At 32.2% G+C, this 22,486-nt stretch overlaps 2 protein-coding genes across 3 annotated transcripts; one reads left to right on the top strand and one right to left on the bottom strand.

Moving 5' to 3' along the window:
• The first annotated feature begins 1,052 nt into the window (after nucleotides 1–1,052).
• On the top strand, nucleotides 1,053–7,863 carry LOC11419069 (uncharacterized). 2 transcript variants are annotated; one of them, XM_024783158.2, is made up of 7 exons: nucleotides 1,053–1,345; nucleotides 5,091–5,240; nucleotides 5,343–5,558; nucleotides 6,334–6,455; nucleotides 6,545–6,708; nucleotides 7,068–7,222; nucleotides 7,581–7,863. In XM_024783158.2, exons 1-7 carry the CDS (start codon nucleotides 1,133–1,135, stop codon nucleotides 7,677–7,679), a joined length of 1,119 nt encoding a protein of 372 aa, XP_024638926.1. In that variant the 5' UTR covers nucleotides 1,053–1,132; the 3' UTR covers nucleotides 7,680–7,863. The 2 variants fall into 2 exon arrangements, with proteins under 2 accessions (XP_024638926.1, XP_003613593.2); XM_003613545.4 differs by lacking the exon at nucleotides 1,053–1,345 and adding an exon at nucleotides 3,845–4,220.
• A 4,145-nt stretch (nucleotides 7,864–12,008) lies between these two features.
• LOC11413965 (probable serine/threonine-protein kinase PIX7) lies at nucleotides 12,009–16,227 on the bottom strand. The gene is made up of 7 exons (XM_003613542.4): nucleotides 16,024–16,227; nucleotides 15,222–15,614; nucleotides 14,091–14,428; nucleotides 13,862–13,997; nucleotides 13,559–13,695; nucleotides 13,357–13,480; nucleotides 12,009–12,746 (listed from the first exon to the last, which is right to left on the bottom strand). The coding sequence occupies exons 2-7, from the start codon at nucleotides 15,445–15,447 to the stop codon at nucleotides 12,229–12,231; spliced, it is 1,479 nt and encodes a 492-aa protein (XP_003613590.1). The 5' UTR covers nucleotides 15,448–15,614; nucleotides 16,024–16,227; the 3' UTR covers nucleotides 12,009–12,228.
• Nucleotides 16,228–22,486: the final 6,259 nt, after the last annotated feature.

Here is a 22,486-nt window from a genome sequence, read left to right as displayed (position 1 = left end):
GGAGTCCAAGAACCAACAATTGCTTGGAGCGACGACAACAAGCAATACTGACATTTTCTTGCTGAAATGGTCCAGCGTCAATCATAACAAATGATTAGGATATCAAACAGTCTGAATTCAATCATAAGGACCGAGACATATATTAAAACAACACCGATGAAAAACTTTATGTATTGGAAGCTACAAAATCCAACATATATGTAAAATAATCATAGACTTCAGGTTCAAACATGATGATTTGTTCGTAGTGACCGGAGGGAGTAATATACATATAATTAAAATATCCTAGTGGTTAGAAATTCATCTCTTAAATGCGAATAAGTGAGATGATAGTAGCAAAAAAAAAAAAAAAGAATAAATGAGATGGTTGAGATTCAACTCCTGACCCTTATATATTACAACACATTGTCCTTAACAATTGATTTAATGAGACATATTTATTTATACATTTATTTGTGTATATATGTGTGTTATTTTCCTTTGCACATAAAGTTTATGTAAGTTTTATGTCATTTTCCTTTATTTATACGCAGAGAAAAACATAGGGTTGGCCAATTTTTCTTTGCATTAGTATTTAAGTGACAATTGATTTTTGGCTTATCATATATTATTGGTTCAAATTCGGTGTTGAAAATGTTATTAAATTTAAATTTTTTAAAGAGTTTTATGGCGTTACAATTCTATTTAACTTGAGAGATTAAATTCTACCAGTATTAATGTACTGATCCCATCAGAACTTCGTAGTTAAACATACTTGACGAAAGTAATACTGGAGTGGATGAACTCTTGAAAAGTTGTCTTGCACTTCTCCCACCCTTTGCCTGGTTCACAAGTGGCTTAATTGGTTGGATTGATTTATTTGAACCCCACTTTGGCATGCTCGGTTCGAAATTGGTGAGAGAGAGAGAAAGACTTCATATAAAAATAAAAATAAAAGAATAGTTGAATGAGGTACGTAATAAGATTCCCTTGTGGTTTTGCTGACTGTGATGCTGACAATGCCTGCAACTTGCAATAGATAAGCATGCAAAAGGTTACCTTAACAATCTATCTATCTGTCTTTAGTCTACAACAACATTAAAGTATAACATTGCATGCAGTTTTGTACTTTATACAACACAATCCCTTAATCATGTTTTCATCAACAACTAAGTCTTATACTTCATCACCTTTCATTTCTCTCCGTAAAATTTCTTCATTTTCCAAAACCAAATTATGTAATATTGTACCATCTTCTTCCACCAAACATTTGTCTTTAGGCTTATCAACTTCATCAAGAATCATGTCTGTGTCTTGTAACTACTCATCAGAAAATGGATTTCACTCTCAAGGATCATCAATTCAGGTTCAAACATGATGATTTTTGTTCTTTAATTTATTTGTTTTGTTTCATAATGAGAATTATTGTTGTGTTTTGATTCTGAACCCAAAAATCTTTCATGTTTGGAGTGGTTAATAATTTATCACATGACCCTCATCCTAACGCCCCAAAACATTGTTTGCATGTATGGATTTGAAAGTAAAAAAATTAGGAATTGGTTGAACTTCATTTTTCGCCCTCTAAGTTTCAAAATGTTTCAAAATGTTGCGATTTTGACCCCCTATTAAAAAAATGGCAAAAGTGACCCCTATGTTTAGGGAAATATGCTCTTTTGACCTCCTAACATAAGGGAAATATGTTTTTTGACCCCTTATCTTTACAAAAAGTTGCGATTATGGCCCCTTTTTTGGGACACGTGGCGTCTTCTCAGCAATTTTGGGATGAAATGGGCCAAAATTGCCATTTTTTTTAATAGGGGGTCAAAATCGCAACATTTTGAAACATAGGAGGCGAAAAGTGCAGTTTAGCCTTAGGAATTTGATTTTTGGTTGTGTTACCAATTAATGGATATTCTTGATTCTAATAGTGATCAAGATTTTATGTAGGTGTTTAGTTTTCCATGTGACAAAAATTGAATTGATTTTGTAAAATCGATTCTCCGCGAAAGTGAGTTGAATATTATATGAACACATTCATATAATAGTGATAATAGTAAGTTGAACAATAAATTTCCACCTAAGGCAAAAATTCCAAATTCTAATAAGTTCAAGTTAAAATCAATTTTGGAGGACAAACCAATTCTCCTTAGAACTTGTGTCAAAATCAATTCTAAACCTATAGAATCAATTAGGGCTAAAAGTATACACTTGATGTTTGATTTAAAAAGTGGCCTTGATATCTTTCACCAAATCACAAGAAAATATTTTTTATCCTAATTTTTCTGATGAAGCTAAATTTAGCTACCAGAATTAGCACGGGAAAATCAATCCCAAAACTTTAAGAGGAGGATAGTCTAAAGTCCCAAACCAACACCACCAAACAAATCCAAATGAATTTTTTTTTATCCTAATTAAATATAAACTTTTGCCACATGGCAGTCCAGTAATTTAAAAATTAAAAATAAAATTCTGAAAATTATTTTTTTTAATTTAAAAATCATAAAATATTTTCGAAAAAAATCTGAAAATACTTTTCCGAAAAAAAAGACTTTGAAAATTAAAATTTTCGAAAACTTAATTTTTTTGACATAAAAACTATTAAATTTAAAAAATTTGAAAAGAAAAGTGAAAATTAAATTTTTGAAAAATAGATTTTTTTAATTTGAAAATTATATATTAAAATTTTTTCAAAAATAATGACAATTATATTTTCAAAATTTAAAATTTTTGAAAATAAATTATAATTTTAAAAAAATTCTAATTTCCTGTTCTTTTACGAAAATTTTAATTTTAAAAAAATAATAATTTTTTTTCAGAAATTTCTGAATATATATTATTTTACAAAAAAATTAATTTTATTTTGAAAATTATAAAAAAAATAAATCAGAAAATTATTTTAATACAGGGACGAAAATCAAAACTGGACCAAATTACAGGGACGATTATCATATTTAAGCCTATATTATTTTCTCTTTATTTTATGGGTTATGCTAACATGTGTCTTAAGTCCACTTGTTAAGGAATCCAAAATTAGTATACCCTTCGGTCACTAATATAAGCAAAAGTTTGATTTTTAGGTTCATTCATTAAATGATGTATATAATTTATAATATAGACTACATACGTCATTTAATAAATGAATCTAAAAATCAAACTTTTGTTTATATTAGTGATCGAAGAGTGTATATGTTTGTATTGGATTCAACAACATTTTGACTTTTAAAAAGTTAAAATTCATTACTTTTCATCCTTTCCCAACACAATATTTTTGTTCGTATTCTCTTAATCAATGCTCCAAGGTTAGCGTTTTCCTTTTTTTTTTTTTTGAATAAAGCGTTTTCCTTCTTTTATTTGCACAGTTTTGTTAACATATGTGAATTGGTTAATTTAGCTCATAATTTCATGAGGGAAGAAGTAAAATCGTAGTAAATTTCACTGTTTTGTTTGTGTTTTATACTGTCTACCAAATATCATGACAAAAAATTGTCTGTAACTCAAATGTTTGTCTTGTTCTTCTGCTTACTTGCATCAAACGGACCTTTATAGATATTTAAAGGAGAGAGACGTGTAGGAAAAAAATTGGCATTAATAGTTGAATGAGGTAAAAAAAAAAAAAAAAACGGTAAAATGGTAAAGATCTCTTTCAGTTTAATCATATGTTCTAGATTTTAAACCAACCCTAAAAATACAGGGGTGTTAAATTTCAAATGAGAGTTTTGTCCTTCATTATCTTCTTACTCAACTCGAAGATTAGTCTTTGTAATTGCGCGCAGATTATATCAGTCTAAAAAACAAAATAATTGAATATGGTACGTAACAAGATTCCCTTCCTATTGAATGTTGTCATCCATTTTGGTTTTGCTGACTTGCAATAGATAAGTATGCAGAATCTACCTTAAGATCTATCTTTCTTTGTTTCTTCTAGTTCTACAACATAAAAATAAAATACCTTTTCAACATCAAACAACATTAAAATAACATTGCATGCACTTTAGTTTATATTATAGTACAAAACAATCCACTTAACCATGTTTTTAACTACAACTAAGTCTTATATTTCATCACCTTTCATCTCTTTCCGCAAAATTTCTTCATTTTCCAAACCCAAATTGTGGAATATTGTACCGTCTTCTTCCACCGAACATTTGTCTTTAGGTTTATCCATTTCAGCCAGAAACATGTCTGTGTCTTGTACGTACTCATCAAAAAATGGATCACACTCTCATGGATCAACAATTCAGGTTCAAACATGATGATTTTTGATCTGTGGTGTATTTTGCATTTTTTGTGTCCTGCTGCATATTCAAATGATAAGAATTATAGTTTTATGTAACTATGTTTTGATTATGAACCCTAACATCTTTATTGTTTGTAGTAGTTAGTAATTTATCTCATGTCCCTCATCTTAACACCCCCCATAAAATTGTTTGGATGTATGGTTTTGAAAAAGAATTAGGAATTTGATTTTTGATTGTGTTACCAATTAATGGATATCAATGATGCAAAAACTGATTAAGATTGTGTTTGCACGTTTGGATTTGCAATGAGTTTGTCAAAATTTGAAAAACCCACCATGATACGAAACATTTGATTTCATTTACAATAATTGATTTTGTAAAATTGAATGTAAAGTGATCAATGTTTGAATTCGTTCATGTAAAAAGTGAATTGAACAATAAATTCCATGCAAAAGTTAATTCTAGAGACAAAAGTTCCAAATTCTAGCTTCAAGTTAAAACAACTCCGGAGACAAAATCAATTCTGCTTGAGAGCATTCAAAGGTGTCAAAATCCTTTATGCACCTCTATAATCAATTCTTCCTCCTTCAAAACCAAAGGTGGACCCAAAAATTTCCGCTACGCGTTGGGGGGGGACATCAAAAATTTTCATGTCTCTGCGACCATGAGTGAGATTGTGCTGGTTGTATTTTATCGCAATTCCCCGCACTATTGGGGATCATGTTGTGGTCTGCGCGAGTTATTTAAAAACATGATAGTGATAATGAATCTGAGAATTTGTTCTACACATTTTTGGTCTTGTTCTGGATTCTTTTTTTTAAGGGGTTTGGATTATGAGTTTCTCAAGTGTTAATGTGATTTCTATGTATGTAGGGGGGTGAAGCATTTTTCAGGGGTGTGTTGGAGAGTATGCAGTCGGTGTACTTGAACAGAAATCCTACAGCAAAGGCAATATTGGACCTTGTTCACTCTGTCGAGAACAACTCCTTATGCTATGATCATCTTGCATTCAGGACATTTGGGGTACTTCTCTCGTTTACTTCCTTCCTTTGCATACATAGTTTTCTCGGTTGCTCAATTATACTCTGTTAGCTCAGTTATTGTGCCTCGTGCACTTGATTATAGGTGAATGGTTATGGAATTGACTCCATGGCTGGGTTTTTTCTGGATTATGGCTATACACAACGAGAGGAGCTGAGATTTCCAGGGAAAAAATTAAGGGCATTGTGGTTCTCACCTCCTGCTGATTCATTTTCTGGCAGTGGCAGTGGCATGAATGGTCCCTTGCCAAGAATTTTTATATCAGAGCTATTGGTAGATCAGATGAGTCCACAGACTCAGGTATGTTGGTGAGAACGAATATCAATTAGTCTCTTTCAGCGTGTAATAATATGACTATAGTTGTTAAGCTTATTTTTATGTTGAAATTGGAATGGAAATTTATGTTTTCAGCTCTAGATATACTCAATGACATGATGTTGCAAAGCATATTGCATATTTTTCTGAGATTTACTTGAGTTGCGGTTTTGAGGAGGCATTTTGTTAATTTTCACTCTCTTCTTTCGCACCATTTAAATCGTAGATTCACTTGCAAAATTCCAATCGTAAATATAATGTTTTGTTAAAAGGTCGGCATTTAAAGATTAGTTCTTTCTTCAAAAAAAAAAAAAAAAAAGTTCCATGAGAGTAACAATTTCCAGTGCACAGAAAACACCAATTTTCAAATTTTGGAAATTTAATTTGTATTTAGCACTAGTATGTGTACAATTTTCTTGTTACAGAGCTTGCCAAACTATGACTTTAAGGCAGTGGTTTCTGCCATATCGCATGTTTAGTAGCTCATTTATATGATAATGATAATTTGAGAAACAAAGAGATATGGGGTTTTGATTTCTTAGTTTTAGATATGACACTTAACGATATACTAAGGTTTAGGTGTTGGTACACGTGTATTACAATATTGTTCATAATGAGATATTTTACTTCTAAAATTCATATCTGTCGTCATATGAATTATTGTATTGCATGACATCAATGGTTTATCCTTTAATCTCCATTGCGTTGTAAGCATTCAGAAATCTGTTTGTACTAAAAGAAGGTGGTAATTTTCATACAGGAAATAATTAGGAAATACACTGAATCATCCGGTAATGGAAAAAAGTATGCAGCTCTTGCGAGTTCCTTGGGACATTTAACATGGGAAAAACCATTATATTCAGAGTTTCAACAATTGGCAAGGTATTAGTATCTCTCCACCTAAAAATGCTATTTGAAGAAAGTATATTCTCTTTTCAAGCACTGTTTCACTTGTGGTTTATTGATACTAGAGAGAGTGAGTATGCTGCGTGGACTCTAGTCAATGGTCATGCACTGAACCATGTCACTATTTCCACTCATCGGCTGAAAACTCATTTGAGGGATATAAAAAAGTTGAACAAGTTTCTTGAGGAGAATGGGTTCAGATTGAATTCTGAAGGAGGAGTATTGAAAGGTATGTATCTTTGTTTATTACTCTGCAAATATAAAATATTCTGGATAAACAAAGTTAAAGAATTCAATGTGTAAATTTAAGTCAATCTATTGCTAGTCTCTTTCTGATTTAGGAAATAAGCCCTTTTAAATATAAAAGTTCTAAGTATTCAGAATAATTAAAACTGGTTGTTAATTGTTCTGCATAGTTTTTCTCATCATTGACAGGCTTTAGCATTTAGAATTAGGAAAAGGATTTTTTTCGGTATGTTATGTACTGCATTCTCTCAAACTTATAGCTAAATAACTTGAACTTGAAGTTGTTTTCCACATTACTGCTAAGGATCGTGCGAATGATTTGAATATTTCATCCATTTCCAGTGAGCCCTGATGGCCTTCTCCAGCAAAGTTCAACTGTAGCCGATTCAGTTTCTTTCCAATTTTCTGATGGTATAACTGAATCAGTTCCATGCTCCTACATTGAATTTGCAGAGCGTTTCGTGCTGCCGCAGTATGAAAATTTACCTCACACAGAGGTAAGCAGCATTCTTTCTTTTTAAGTATCATGTTTTAACTTTGTATTGTAATTCTCATCTCTGATTTTTATGGATGAGATTAGATGTTTGTAATCATTGATTTGTCTTTCAGTTTAAGATAAAATTGTGGACTATAAGAATTTAAATTATGTGTATATGCGTATTGAGTGCATGTTTGGATTGGTGGTGAAATTAGTAGAATCACAGTGAGCCACCATGATTATTGCAAAATCTACACTTTGGAGCTTCACAGAATCACAGTGCCACAGTGGTTTTGCCAAATTCACTATCAATCCAAACATACACTTGGTCGTTTTCTGTAGGAATGCTAATTTTTCTTGTTACTATAATGAAACAGATTAAAGAGTTCCATAGGAGGGATGGTTTTGAGGTAGCAAGTGCTGATAAGATCTTTGAGAGCACATCCAAGGAACAAGTGAGTAGAGTAGGCTCTTAGGAGGCTTGTCTCAGAGTGTGCCGTGATCATGTACAGATACTACTTTTCCCTTTGGGGAAGAGAAAACATTTTAGACCCATAATATGTATACTGCATGATTCAATTGGGTTTAATAATTTAACAAAAATAGTTACTTGTTCACCTAAAAATCAAATAAATAAAGGTCGGGTATGCTTTTCATCAATTTCTGTTTTGTATCTTATCCAATCAGTGCTATATCTTTAATTAAATTTCAAAGTAAGGGATACCGGAGAATGATAAAATGGTATTAAACCATACCACTCCGGTCTCAAATATAACAAAAAAATATATATATATTTTGTGGTCCAAAATACCGGAGGGGAAGTAATCGAGGTGTTGGTCAAAGTGAAGAATCTGTACTTTTTTTAGCTTGTTGTGATGCGGAAGATTGATGTTCTTAATTCATATAAATGGATTAATAGTTTTAATATATAAACTGCAAATCAGAAAGAGAAACAAAAGATAACTTGAAGATGAAGCTGCATGATCAGTATCAGCTAACAAGGTCATTAACAAGAAAGGAAGAGGGTAATGGAATTGATGCACCTCTGATTGGAGGATTTAGACTTGGCATGATACACTTGACAGATAGTCGAGTCCCTTACGCATGAAGTCTTGAGTTTGATTCCGGACGAGTGCATGGAAAATGTTTTGTTGGGAGAAATAGTGTCTACCTCATTGATCTCTATGTCTCAAGCAGAATTAGGTTTTGGCCGTAGATGATTCACTGTTCACTTAAAATGATATTTATACCACCATTTCCTTCCCATAACACATTCGGATGCCAAACTTAGCATTCAAAACTTGAAGGGCAGTGTTGGAGGAAAAGTGATTAACCCCCTGTACATTCACAACAACTCAACTAAATTGGTGGCTATTGAATGAAAGCCACATAAAAGGTAGTTTGAAGCAGATTGACCACATCATCTTGTGGAATTGCCATTTCATCAGATGACATGTGAAATGACCAAGGTGTATTGGATCATAATTCTAAGGGATTTTAAAAGACTTTTTTATCATAAAAATTCTTGTGGTATTCAATCAAAATTCTTTCCAATTTAAAAAAAGTCTTGTGGTATTCAATCAAGACTCTTAATCACTTAAAAAATGTCTAGTGGTAGTATCATCAGTATATGCATTATTCACAATTTTCGGTTGATGATGTTAGGATTTGTTTCTGAACTGTAATGCTATTATACATTTTTGGTTCTAGTTTCTCGTTAAAGGAGCTGATTCCACTAATGCTCAGGTAACAAACAAACTCGTTCGTTATGTTTAATAATTGACTGTTGGGTTGGATTCTCTAATTGTTGACAGGTTTCATTCTTTTTCTTAGGAGGATTTGGCTTCTGACTTAATTCATTCGTTATCTGTTGTGTGTTGCCGAGGGCAAGAAGCATAGAGTACTACTATTACTCAAGCTTACTAAACATGCATAGGACTGGACTACACTATTATTTTCTCTTCCACTGACAGTTGTACCTAACTGAACTGTAATCATTTAGTTACAACTGGATGGTTAAACTATAGTTAAATAGTTAGCTATTATAGTTATGACTGTTATTGACACTAATATACATCTGAGTCATAATTTATGTAAAGTAACTTTTTATTTTCAATAGAATATTCTGTAAAGGCCAACCTGCTTTTTTCCCAAACCAACTAGGAGTCCTTCATAGTGGCGTATCTCTTCACACTCATCACCAATATGGTGTGATTGAAATAAACAATAAGCACGTAGTAGAACTAGGTTGCACAAACAAGGCTATATATGGCTTAAAATAGATTCCACAGTCCTGGTTTGATAGGCTGAAACCAACAATCCTGTAGTGTTTATTAAGAGCCACCTATTCCTCTTCCTTTATTCCATGAGATCCCCCATCGTTTACATGCGTGTTCATGTAGATGACACAACAGTCCGAGGCAATTAACTTCTAAGCTTAATGCAGCATTTTCTGAATTTGAGTACTAGAATGATTTGTATGCACGACTGATCTTGGTATGAAAATGGTTAATTTTGTTGCGCCTAAAGAGACACTGATTTAATAGTCTGGTTGCAGGATAATACAGATGATATATTCAATTATTCAGAATATTTTTTGGACATTTTTGAAGACGAACCCTGGAAGCATGAATTTCTTCAGGAGGGGACTACATTTATCAGCGGTAATTATCTTCACTTTTGCTATTTGTGTCCGAATATAGAAAACAGCTTTATCATGTGATTCATGTAACATCTCAATATTTTCTATTTATCTATGTGTGGTTAAATTTATAAGTATGTAATGGCTGCAAGTCAATATTGTTTGCATACATTTCAGGTATATGGATACTCTATGATCATTGCTGAAACAAATAGCCATCACAATAACAGATGATCGATCCTCTTCTGGTCACGAATCTACCCTTCTCTGCCATTCTAGTCCTTTGTTGTGTAATCTCTTCCCTTGTCGTCAATATTCTTTACCCTTCTGTGAACCCAGGAATAATGACTGTAACAATCATTTTTTTAAATCTCATTACATTTTAAAATCTTGCTCTTGTTTAAAATGATAGCTCGTTATAAAGATTTAACCTCTTTTGCAGTTGGAGTGGGAGGTGGTATTTTAACATTTTGATCTGTAGGTAAACTAATGTGCGTATGTTTTAGCATTTTGATCGGTGGTTAAACATGAGTTGACTAAAAGGTAATGACCAAAAGTGGTGAAGAAAAACTTTTGTGGAACTAAAACAAAAGTTGGTATATTTATATTTTATAGGGACCAAAAATATATTTAACCCTACAATAAATAATTATATATGAAATGAAGTATTTTGCATAAACATAACTTAAAAAGTTACTTCCTAAAAAAAAACTTAAATATAGAATGAACATGGAAGAAAATGATAGAAAATTATTCTTGGTAACCCTGAATTGTACACTGATTATACATTATACAAATGCTCTATGTTACTATCTCTAAGCTACCAATTACAAGAGTGAAAATCAAATATAAATTGCTCTAACTGATAGTGTTTAACTGTCTAAGCTCTAACTAATTGTGTATAACCGTCTAACTAACTGCTTGTTGACAGTTTTGGGAGGTAACTTGATCTGCAAGTTAACTAATCAGTGTGCATTCTTTGTATTGTTTTTTGTATCTAATTCTTCATTCTTGAATAAAAGTTACTTGACACAGATAAAAGCGGCATAAACAAAAATGAAAACGTGACATAAAACTCAATTTTCAATAGTTGAAAGCAACTAAAAAGTTTTTTTCCTTGGTTTTTCATAAACACATTCCATCAAATGTAATTCTTTTGACTCTTCCAAAACTTGATCATTTTGGACTTAAACCAATTAACTTCAAACTAATGGAACAAACTAATCTAACAAACATGTTACTAACTTTTACTATCTCTTGTAGTCCCCCTCAAATTTGCATGGACCCTTTATAGTACATGATAACATGATTGAGTTCACACATCACATGCTGGTTAGTATTATGCACTCCCTCTCTAATTTTGTTGTCTCATTCCAATTTCCAAACTCCAAACACAAAGGACCTGGTATTTCAGATGGTTTTTCATCAAAGTCATTTTTTAAAGATGTCTTTTTGAAAAAACATGGGATTTTTATTACATAAATATCCAACAATGAATATTGAATTCTAAATTTATTTATTTTTTTTTTTTTGTCAAGTAGTCTAGTGGCTAGAGCTCACACAATTTAATTGTGGAGAAGTGGAGTGTTCGGGATTCGAACCTCAACCCCTGTATATAAAATGCAATATCCCTACCAACTGAGCTAAGCTCACGAAAATTTTTAAGTCTATTTTTTAACTTAACACGAATGCGTTTGAAATAAATTCTACCAATGCTCTTTCTTAGTTGAAACATTGTTGGAACGTAAACACGTGCCAAAAAAATTATACACCAAAATAAAAACTAAAAACACATCATTTAAACGTGTATTGTTTTTATATGTAAATCGCTTTCAATGATTACAATGCTGCCAATTATTTCCCCCCAAGACCACCAATTATTGAATGAATATAAAAAACATTATCTTCTGTCAAAAATAAATATAAAAAAATATCTTACACTTGAATCTCAAGCGCACCATAATCTTAGACTTATGAAAAATATAGTATATTAAAAGAACTAATCATTGATCAAATTAAGTTTGAATTTTTAACTATTAGAAGATCCTATGCTATAAAGCATAAAGAGCACCTTATAGTTTAAATATGACTAAAAAATCTTTATGGTTAAACAAAGCAACCAATCATTTCCTAGATCTTAAAAGGAACTCACAACCAACATAAATTAATACAATAATAAAGTTCCTTTCTCATTTTTCTATAAACAAAAGCTTGTGATTAATTAAAGGAGCCACAGTGTTTAACATTATACACAAGCAAAGCCTAAAGAAATCAAGAGATAACATTTCCATGGGCAAAAAAATAAAGTAAAATAATGTTTAAATATTTTCAAACAACCAGATGAAACATAAAGAGATGGAAAATTTGGAAAATTTTCACCAGCTCTATGCTTTGACATTAGGTTTAGGTGATTGTTGAGGATACTTATGGTGATATGGGGATACATGTGCACCGTTCGGTATCGAAAGGCTCCTTCTCTGCTGTCCGTTGCGAGCAAGCGACGCTCCTTGTGCATGCACACTTCTAGAATTTGGACTCGCTCCAAACCGCTCGGCTTGCATTGATTGGAAATAGTACGACGAGCTTGCCATGTCCTTTAGGTTTGGTAGAGGCATTAGAGCTTCGACAACTTCACTCATTAGGGGTCTGGCTTTTGGATCTCTGCTTAGGCAGTGATGAGCTAGCTGAGCGGCTTTCTGAGCTCCTTTTACGGAAAAGTGACCTTCAAGACGAGGGTCTATCAACCGGTAGAACCTTCTTCTCTCTCCTAGATGTGGTCGAGCCCATTCGACAAGGTTATGTTCGCCGTTGGGTCGGTGTTTGTCCATAGATCTTCTGCCGGATATCATCTCAAGTAGTACGACTCCAAAACTGTACACGTCACTTTTTGACGTAAGATGACCTGCCAGTGCCACACAAGTTTGAAAACATACAATTATGTAATACAGATGTTAGATTACATTTAAATAGAACAAGTGACATTGAAAATTATCAACAGCGTGTAATAGAACCATGACCTATGTAAAAGTTATAAGCAGTTTGAGAATGCAACAGCTAAAATTATCAAACTCATCAAACATAATTGATCATCATAGAAAAGAAATTATAGACATCCCATTTATATTAACATTTAAGTTATAGTCTGTTTGGATTGACTTATTTGAGTCTCTTTGGAAGAGATTATGAAAACAGCTTATACTATGTCTATAAGTTGTTTTCAGATTATTTCCATAAACTCTCTAGCATAGCTTATGAAAACAGCTTATAGCTTCTATAAAAACAGTTTGACTTAAGTTTATCTTTTGTTATGGAAATAGCTTATACATAAGCAATAATCAGAAATATGGCATATAAGAAGAATTAACACCACACCTAAAGAAGGTCAATTGCAAAATATGTACTACATGCTAAAACAGTCCCGCAAGGAATCACGAGAAATACATACAAAGTGTAAGCATGTGACCACAATGATAACTTGAAAATTTGGATTTTCCATATCAAGATAATCTAACCTGTCATGACATATTCTGGTGCTGCGTAACCATATGTTCCCATCACTCGAGTAGACACATGGGTTTTATCACCTTCTGGACCATCTTTGGCAAGACCAAAGTCTGAGAGCTTAGCATTGTAGTCCTGATTCAGAACAATATAATTAGATTGACAAAATGGAAAGAACAAAAATGTAATCTTGTTGTAATTTTTGGTACTTACTGCATCTAATAGAATGTTCGAAGTTTTAAAATCCCTATATATTACTGGTCGTTCAGCTTCTTCGTGAAGAAAAGCAAGACCCTTAGCAGCTCCTAGTGCAATTTTCATCCTAATGGACCATGGAAGAGGCATGGATCCTGCATATGATATAATATCAATTTCTACATGAGAACATCAAACAAAGATACAGTCCAACTTTAATATAGCCAATATTTGATAATTTATGCTATTAAATTTCAAGGTATTTTTATTATTATTGAAAAGGAAAATGAGATAATAATTAGTCAGAAAATGGGAACGTACTCCTAAATAAGTGATTTTCCAGGCTTCCCCGAGGCATGAACTCATACACTAGCAGCCTTTGATCATCTTCAATGCAGTAACCTATGAGTTTAACAAGGTTTTGATGAACTAGATCTCCAAGAAAATTCACCTCTGCCTGTAACATGTTCCAAACAAGAACGATAGTTAGAAATATAGAATTAAGTGATAACATGAGACAAGAAAAAGGATTGTTAATAACTATACGAACCAGCCATTCTTTATGACCCTGAAGCCCATCGTGGTTAAGGGTTTTTACAGCAACTGTAAGCCCTGTGCCAGGTTTCACTGGAGCAGTTCCATTTTCTTCAATCCAACCTTTGAAAACACAACCAAACCCACCTTCGCCAAGAAAACTCTCAGGCCGGAAATTTCTTGTTGCCAACTTAAGTTCATTGAAAGAGAATTTTCGCAGCCTGGAAGCAATTTTAAGCTCCTCTTCAAGTTTAGTAGTTGAGGAATTGCTTTCTGCGTTACTAGTGGTTGTAGAAGAGATTACTGGAGCAGTTCGTTGGCCTCTACTTGTATCATTAGTTGATTTACTTTCAGCTAATAAGAAGCCAAAGGATACGCAAAAAGTATTAGAACAAGCAATAAAATTTAAAATAACATCTTGCGGTATAGGCAAAGAATATATGTGAAAATAGACACCACCACAAGAGTAATTTCATAACTCAATTATTTCACCCTTTTAGCTTATGCTTGAAATTAAGTTATTTGCAAATAATAACCTGGGATTAATTTCTTTTCTAATATCTACTTTTATTTGACAATTATGTATTTCTTAACCAATCCAAAATGCACCGTGTCATTCTGTTAACTTGAAAGGCAGCCTACATATTAAAGAAACATATTTCACAACAAAGCCTACATATTCAGAATATTCTCAAGGATTAACACAGAAACCCTCTTCAATTCTGCTTTCGGAATAAGCAGGATTATGAGAAACTCAAGTATTTCAACTTTTTTTTTGTTAACCCTCCGGTTCTTAGGGGAAGGGGGCCTGGTAATCTAGAGTTCGGCCGTTAGGTAAGTATGGTCTGGTACGGCGACCACATCACACACAATCAAAAACCCTTGTTTTTGAAATATCATTTGAGCATCATTTTACATTAATTAGCATGGTGACTTTCAAGTAGATTGCAGAAAAAAGTGCTCAAAGAAATTTCAAAAGCAAACCAAACGCTAAAGCAACGGAAAAAGCATACCAACCTGAGTACTATTTATAGATAAACAAAGTCATATCACAAACACATTTTGCAAACATAGAATCTCCAAAGTCCAAACACATCACAAGAACAATCAATCAACAATAACACATTTCCGAGGAAACAGTAATTACCATAATGTGTACTTGTGCCACTGCCACTGACTGAGCTATCAACTTTGGATCTTGAAGAAATGCAGCTACCAATGAATCTCAACCCAACCCAACACCCAGTTTTTGTTTTTCCCGCATCAATCACATCCTCATTCTCTTTATCCTTCTTCATCTTCTTACTCCCCTTTGATTTAGACATATCCCAAGACTCCACCATTTTAACATTATCAGAACCCAACAACCCCATCTCTAACAAACTCTATAGAGAACCAAAACCTAAATGTAAGTGCATAAGGTCTAGCTCAACTGACAAAGCTGAGATTGTTAGTCTGAACACCTTCATCGCGTTTGAACCCAGGATCTTGCAGTTGTGTGTGTGAGTTTCAGCGTCCGTGTGTGAGTTTCTGCGTACGTCTATAAATTAAAAAAGGAAAAAACACATTAATATCATCAAAATTCAAAACATTACAACAACCCTTCAATGACATACCCTCGCACTACCTCAAAATCACAACCCAGATGAAAAGTTCCAACATAAAAGCTAAAAATCAAAACTTAAATATCATGAAAATTCAAAACTACCCAGAATTCCAAACATTACTACAACACAACCCTTCAATGCCATATCTTCCTACAACCTCAAAATCACAACCCCAGATGAAAAATTCGAAAATAAAAGCTAAAAATCAAAACTTTACACAGAAAATCAGCTTAGAACATGGTAACTAAGAAAACCCAGAAATGAAAAGTGAAAAAGAAAAGGAAATAGATCAGAATGAATAAATTGAAATACTAAAAAGAGAAATAAGGGGAAATGGAAAACCTTGAAGGATGAAAAAGGTTGGTTGGGGAAGTGGAGAGTAGAAGCAGAGAAAGAGAGACAACACAACACAACACAACAGAAACTGAACTGAATTCAGAAATCTTCGGTCTAGAAAAGTGAAATTATCGGAGATGGGTCCTCCTCGTATGTGACACAAACACAAACACTACAGTACTGTTAAACAAAACAAAACAAAACATTGGGAAATTAATCAATTCAATCAAATGTAAACCCGATGTATGCGATCCAAATTTTTTTTAACTTTAAAACGAAAAACTGGCGGTGATTTTGTGTCATTTACTCATTTGTTATAATTCTCTCTTTTAACATTTTTATCAATTATTACTTTAGAATATGCAACATTTATTATTTTTTCAATTATCATAATTTTTTTTTTAATCCATCATAATTTTATTTATTAATAAAATGTATTGTAGTAAATGACTAATTTTATCATTGAAATCAACGCAATTTTACGGTTTCTTAAAAATCGTGCACAATTTTTAACTATTATTCCCTCCATTTTAACATGAGTGTCGTTTTAGCCAATTGCGCACAGATCAAGGAATGAAATGAAATAATTATTAGACGTAACACATTTACTAAACTGCCCTTACTTTATAACAAAACTTAAAGTTGCATTGAAAATTGTGTGATAGAAAAGTTGGAGAGGGTAAAGTTGGAAGAAAAAAATTAAAGTTGTATTGAAAATGCAAAGCGACGTTCATTTTGAAATAATTTTTTTGGCTAAAGTGACACTAATTTTAAAATGGAGGGAATATTATTTTGTGTCAGAGAGAGTACTTTTATTTTCTATGGATTTAGATTTAAAATATGTTTAGTATCACGACAAGTATTACGATGATCCACCGTATTTTTCAAAAACTATGTTCTGTAGTTTCTACAAAAAATCGCAGTAGATCACAGTTAGGGATGAGAATAGGTTAGGCTGGCCTACAGCCTCGCCTACGACAGACCAGGCTTTTTCCTTAAATAGAGAAGGCCTAGGCTTTTTTTTAAGTATGTTTAGCTTAAAACGTCAGGCCACAGGCCTCTCAAAAAGCCTCTTAAATCTATTAGGCCAATCTATTTAAGTAATATGAATAATATTATTTATTATTATATTATATTTTGTACTTTGAATTAAAATATAAATTTGTAAACTTTTTCAATTATTTAAGCTTTATTAATTTACATTAATTTTTTGCATATATAAATGTATTATTATAAACTAGAATAGAAATATGATACAATATATAGTCAAATTCTCTAAAACCTTGTGTTGATTATCAAAAGAGAGTTTAATCTAATTGAACTATTAGTTCGCTGGTCCATTTAAACTTAGATTACATTGCTTATTTAAAGATGTTCATAAGATATAGACTTTTAAACAGGCTCGCAGGCCGTATCAGGCTTTCAGAAGGCCAGACTCATGCATAAAAAGTAGGCATATGACAGGCCGCAAGCCAGACTTAGGCTTTAAAAAAATATGGCAGGTCGGGCTTAGGCCTAGCTCGACTTAGCCTATTCCATCCCTAATCATAGTGATTCTGATATACCCATGTGATACGAGACACACACTTAATGATTTTGTGGGAGAAAATTACCATGATTTTAATGTATTCTATAAAAAATAAAAAGTCGAAAAAGAAATAATAAATAAAATGGCAAGAGATAGAAGAGCAACAAAGAAAAGAGATTAACACAAAATCTTTGTGACTTTCTCGCTTTAAAGTTAGTATATTTAAACCTCTCATATTACTTGTCTTCTTGTGAGCTTAATTCAGTTGGTATAGACAAGACATAGTTAATATATGTAAGGTTTGAGATCCGAACCCGACCACCACAGAAAAAAAAAACCTCTCATATTATTTATCATTTTTCTTACATATTTCTCCTTAATAAAATACTTTAAATTATCATGTCTTTTCTACCACAAAGTTGAGTAAAAAAGTTTCAATATGAAATGAGTCAACAAATATCTTATAAGAATCCCTAAAAAAAATATCTAATATAAAAAATCAATATACCACCCCATATTCCAAAAAAAAACAATTATAATACTACCCTTGCAGGAATTTTTCATAAAAGAAACTGTGTGTAATTGTTTTTCTCCTATTTTTAATAATTTTTATTTTAAAAAAGTATTATGCTATAGCAAGAAAAAAATCATCACAAGTTTTTTTTTCTAATAATGGAATTTCATTAACTACTCAAATTAGAGGAATTCACCGATATGATCATGGAAGCTAGAATAATGAATCATCTAGTTTATTCTAGAAGGAAATCTTTTAAGCATATTCTATTAATTAGTTTGTTTGGTGGTATTATTATTGTGTGGTTGATGTATTTATCTTATCATGTATATGCATCAACCTTTATAAGCATTGTATTATCCCATTAAAAAGAAAGAAGAAAAATGAATGAAATTTTTTTATTTTATCTTCTTCTCTTTTAGCTTAGAACCTGGTTTCTTATAATTTTGTTATTAGTGATAAAGTTTTAGTTTTCTATCATTAACATCATATGGAAATCATTACAAAGAAGGACGTGTAATAAAGAAGAAAAAAAATCATCAAACCTAAGTTGAACGAAGTAGAATGAGCTCGATGTACTAGAAGGTTTGCGCATTTGTATCACAACCAATATGATGTAAATTAAGGTTCATATTATTATATTTCGTCGGTCACAAAATAATTGAACATTTGCAACAAAAAAAAAAACTTAAAATAATTGACTCATTTCACTTTTCAATGTAATATTAATTATATATTTTTTTAATTATAACTCTAATTAATACTACTTTCACCACCCCTAATTCAATATATTTTACTTTACATTTATGATAATAGTGAATGCACAAATGCTTAACAAGAACACTCAAAACTGTTTTTTCTCTCTCTTTCACTCATAAATTTTTTCTTAATATGCATGAAATGAACAAAAAGACTTGGTTATTGTGGGAGGAAGGGAGTATCAGAGACTGTAAAGGATGTCTGCAAGTACAAGTTGCAGATAAGTTATATTAGTAGGGTTTGTCTAACATGTGCAACATTGCACATGTTAAAACAACTATAGTAGTAAAAAAATTCTTGGAAAACAACAAATATTTATTCAAAAAATTTATATTTAATATTAAATTTACAAGTTCAAATACAAAATTTCTATTTTAAACTTCTTAAAATTTGCTAAAATGTGCAAATTTGTACATGATAGAAAAACTCATAGTAGTATAGCCACAATGAATCATATTCGCTGAAATCAAATTCAGTTAACACGTTGCATATGCTGAGATCGAACAAGTTGTATGCAGGAAAGAATTGTCCGCAGTTTTTTGAATAAGTATTTTTGTGCATAAAACATTACACAAATTTACAGTAATTATCACAACTCAACCCTCCACAAGTTGAGCTACCATTGCTGAAAAAAATATTGCTGAAAAAATAAGATACATCGACATTGAGTTTGAGGCGCCCAAGAGGAAGATGAACTCAACTATGCTTCTGATGTGCATTGTTGATTCCTCTAGATGTATTAGATTTTTAAAATTCCGCCACAATGTTATCAACATGATTGTTTACCAAATTCAAGAGCTTCCCTCCCATATCTAATCAAAGAGAAAGTATGAGCATATTTTTATCCTTCCAAAGAGCACGCCATAAGTCCGAATAAGATATACCAATTCCAAAGTAGATTATCAATATCCTTACTCGTCAAGTTCCATTGAATCCAAGCAAAAAGACCAAGACATAAGAACTTAACTACTCCAGTGTTCTTCTTTTATGACCCTGGACCAAAGCTCATTCGCATCTTCAAAATCACTCAGAATATGCAAAATTGATTATAGAGCTTCCATACATCTACCACACTAAATATTAAAATTGCTCATGTAAGACTTCTCACAATTTGTGAGAAGTCTCTCATTCATGAGCAATTTTCCACAAAGTGGCTCTAATTCTAGTTGGTCCCTTCCACTTCCAACCTTTGTCAAATAGAAGATCCAGATTGTCCTCACTATTATTTATAGTACTCAGCATCTCATATGCACTTTTTATGGAGAACTATCCATTGGAAGCTAGATTCAAATGGGGCACATCTGGCCACCATGAGAGGGAGATTGGACAAGATCAAAAGCTTCTCTCATATATGTAGAAATATGTCTCAAAATTATCTCCCAATACCATCACATTCCCACATTATTTCCATAAAATGCAACAATATAGTTTATTTCATTAGGAGGGACAAGAGGACCTAGCATACCCAAGACTTTTGATTTATGCTCACTAACGTTTGGTCCCGAGTGGAGGCAAAAGTTATCTAACAACTTCTTGCATCATATCATCTTAGTCTATAGAAGCTTCAATAACGACAACTAGATCATCAACAAAAGAAACATGAGAGAGATTAGGTTCGTTACCTCTTCTAAATTTCAAGGGGCGTCACCTGTATTGATCAACGAGGTCTTGAATATTATTGTTTTAGTACCTATAAATGTTTAGTAATGTTGACAATGTCTTATATTTTCAAGGAGTTGTTAGTCCCTACAAAATTTTGTAGAGACCATAAATATATTTCAAGGTGCAGTAAATTTTCATTAAATATTAATGTAGAACAAATTTACGACAACTATAAAATATATTGATCCGTAATATATGTAGAACCTTAATATTAACTCTAAAAGTTTGGTCTAGTGGTAAAATAACATATCTTGAACCTAGAGGTTTCAGGTTCAAGCTCCATCATTGATTTTGAAATGAGGTAAATGTAATTTCCTTTATAGAGGTTCTCTGAGTCCTAATTAAAGTCTTCTCTACTTTGGATTATAACACTAATAAGTGCCAAATTTATGTATTTTTATATTGTTTTACTGGCACTTTGTTGACTTGTTTTACAAGTAACTCAAGGAATATATGAATATTCTTAATTAGTGTAAATATGATTAAACTAACTTACTTTTGAGAGTGATATTTCCTTACATTTTGTAAAAAAGTGAAAGGACCGAAGATATTAGTCAGAAAATAATATATGACAAAGTGACAGTGTAATTCAAAATAAAATGTAATTGGTGATTGGAAGTATGTTTTAGGAACTATTCTCAAGGTTGGCTTGAATAATAGACAACTATGCTTGGTAATTTAACTGTGATTAGAGACGTTCACAAGTATATTTCATCAATAGAAGGACTTTATCCTCTTTCTTGAACTTTTAGATGTTAGATAAGACTCCATTTTCCTTCGATCAATGATTGGTTTGAGTGAGTATGGTCTTGTCTATACAAAGGATATAAGCTGACTTCATAGTATACTTACCATAAGAAGAAAAATGCCATATAAAGGTATTATATGTAATTCTCTATTCAAGTGGAGCCCGCATGATAGCTTATCTTATGAAGAAAGAAACTATGAATTTTGATATGCGATGATCTTCCAACCTTGTTTTGCATGTTTGATTCTATGGGATACTACTATTTCTAGAACCCCAATAGAAAGATTTGAGCATACACTAATTTGTTTGGTCATGAGGTGAGTCCATGGATCATCATGTTAAATTTTAAAAATCATGCAAGTAATTGAACTATGAAGCACATATACTCTTTAGATTAGGTGTGTTCTGGTCGTATCGTATTTGATACAGATACATATGATTACATTAAATTATGTCATTTTTTCAAATTATTATGGGTATTGACGTGTCTGCATCTATGTCGTGTTCGGTATCCATGTCTGAATATGTGCTCTAAAGTAATTTAGTTCATAGATCCTTAATTTTTCTCCTTTCGAATTTGAATTTGGGATTTTCACTCTTTTAACCCTTAGTTTAAATCATGTAACTCTTGCAAATGTTTCACCATGAAGGGAAAGCCTAATCAAGCATTTCACTATACAAATGATCTAGGTCACACATCGTAAATGATCTATTAAGTCACCTAGATCACGAGGAACATTCTTGTTAGTAGAAATAGCAAGCTTATGGAACTCATGACCATATAATTAAGAGACGCGATCACGATTACATTGAACTATGTCATTTTTTTAAATTATTATGGGTATCGACGTGTCTGCGTAACAGCCTCTTGTGTAAAAAACAGGGTAAGGCTGCGTACAATACACCAAATGGTGTGACCACTTCCCGGACCATGCGTATGCGGGAGCTTTAGTGCACCGGGTTTCCCTTTATCAACATGTCTACGTCTATGTTGTGTTCGGTATCCCTGTTTGAATCTGTGCTTTAAAGTAATTTAGTTCACAGATCTGTAATTTTTCTTCTTTCGAATTTGAATTTGAGATTTTCACTCATTTAACCCTTAGTTTAAATCACGTAACTCTTGCAAATGTTTCACCATGAAGGGAAGGCCTAATCAAGCATTTCACTATACAAATGATCTAGGTCACACATAGTAAATGATCTATTAAGTCACCTAGATCACGAGGAACATTCTTGTTGATCGAAATAGTAAGCTTAT

Source organism: Medicago truncatula, chromosome 5 (assembly GCF_003473485.1).
Source record: "Medicago truncatula cultivar Jemalong A17 chromosome 5, MtrunA17r5.0-ANR, whole genome shotgun sequence".
In the NCBI taxonomy this organism is placed as follows: domain Eukaryota; kingdom Viridiplantae; phylum Streptophyta; class Magnoliopsida; order Fabales; family Fabaceae; genus Medicago; species Medicago truncatula.
The sequence above is the reverse complement of the archived record's forward strand: the minus strand, read 5'-3'. Positions and strand labels throughout refer to the sequence as shown.

Excerpts from the sequence above, each read along its gene's own strand:
- LOC11419069 (XM_024783158.2), top strand. The coding sequence starts at position 1,133 with ATGTTTTCATCAACAACTAAGTCTTATACTTCATCACCTTTCATTTCT. Across the intron at positions 6,456-6,544 it reads GAGTTTCAACAATTGGCAAG|AGAGAGTGAGTATGCTGCGT; the intron begins GTATTAGTATCT and ends TATTGATACTAG. Across the intron at positions 6,709-7,067 it reads TGAAGGAGGAGTATTGAAAG|TGAGCCCTGATGGCCTTCTC; the intron begins GTATGTATCTTT and ends ATCCATTTCCAG.
- LOC11413965 (XM_003613542.4), bottom strand. The coding sequence starts at position 15,447 with ATGGGGTTGTTGGGTTCTGATAATGTTAAAATGGTGGAGTCTTGGGAT. Across the intron at positions 13,481-13,558 it reads CGAACATTCTATTAGATGCA|GACTACAATGCTAAGCTCTC; the intron begins GTAAGTACCAAA and ends GTTCTGAATCAG. Across the intron at positions 12,747-13,356 it reads ACCAGAATATGTCATGACAG|GTCATCTTACGTCAAAAAGT; the intron begins GTTAGATTATCT and ends TGGCACTGGCAG.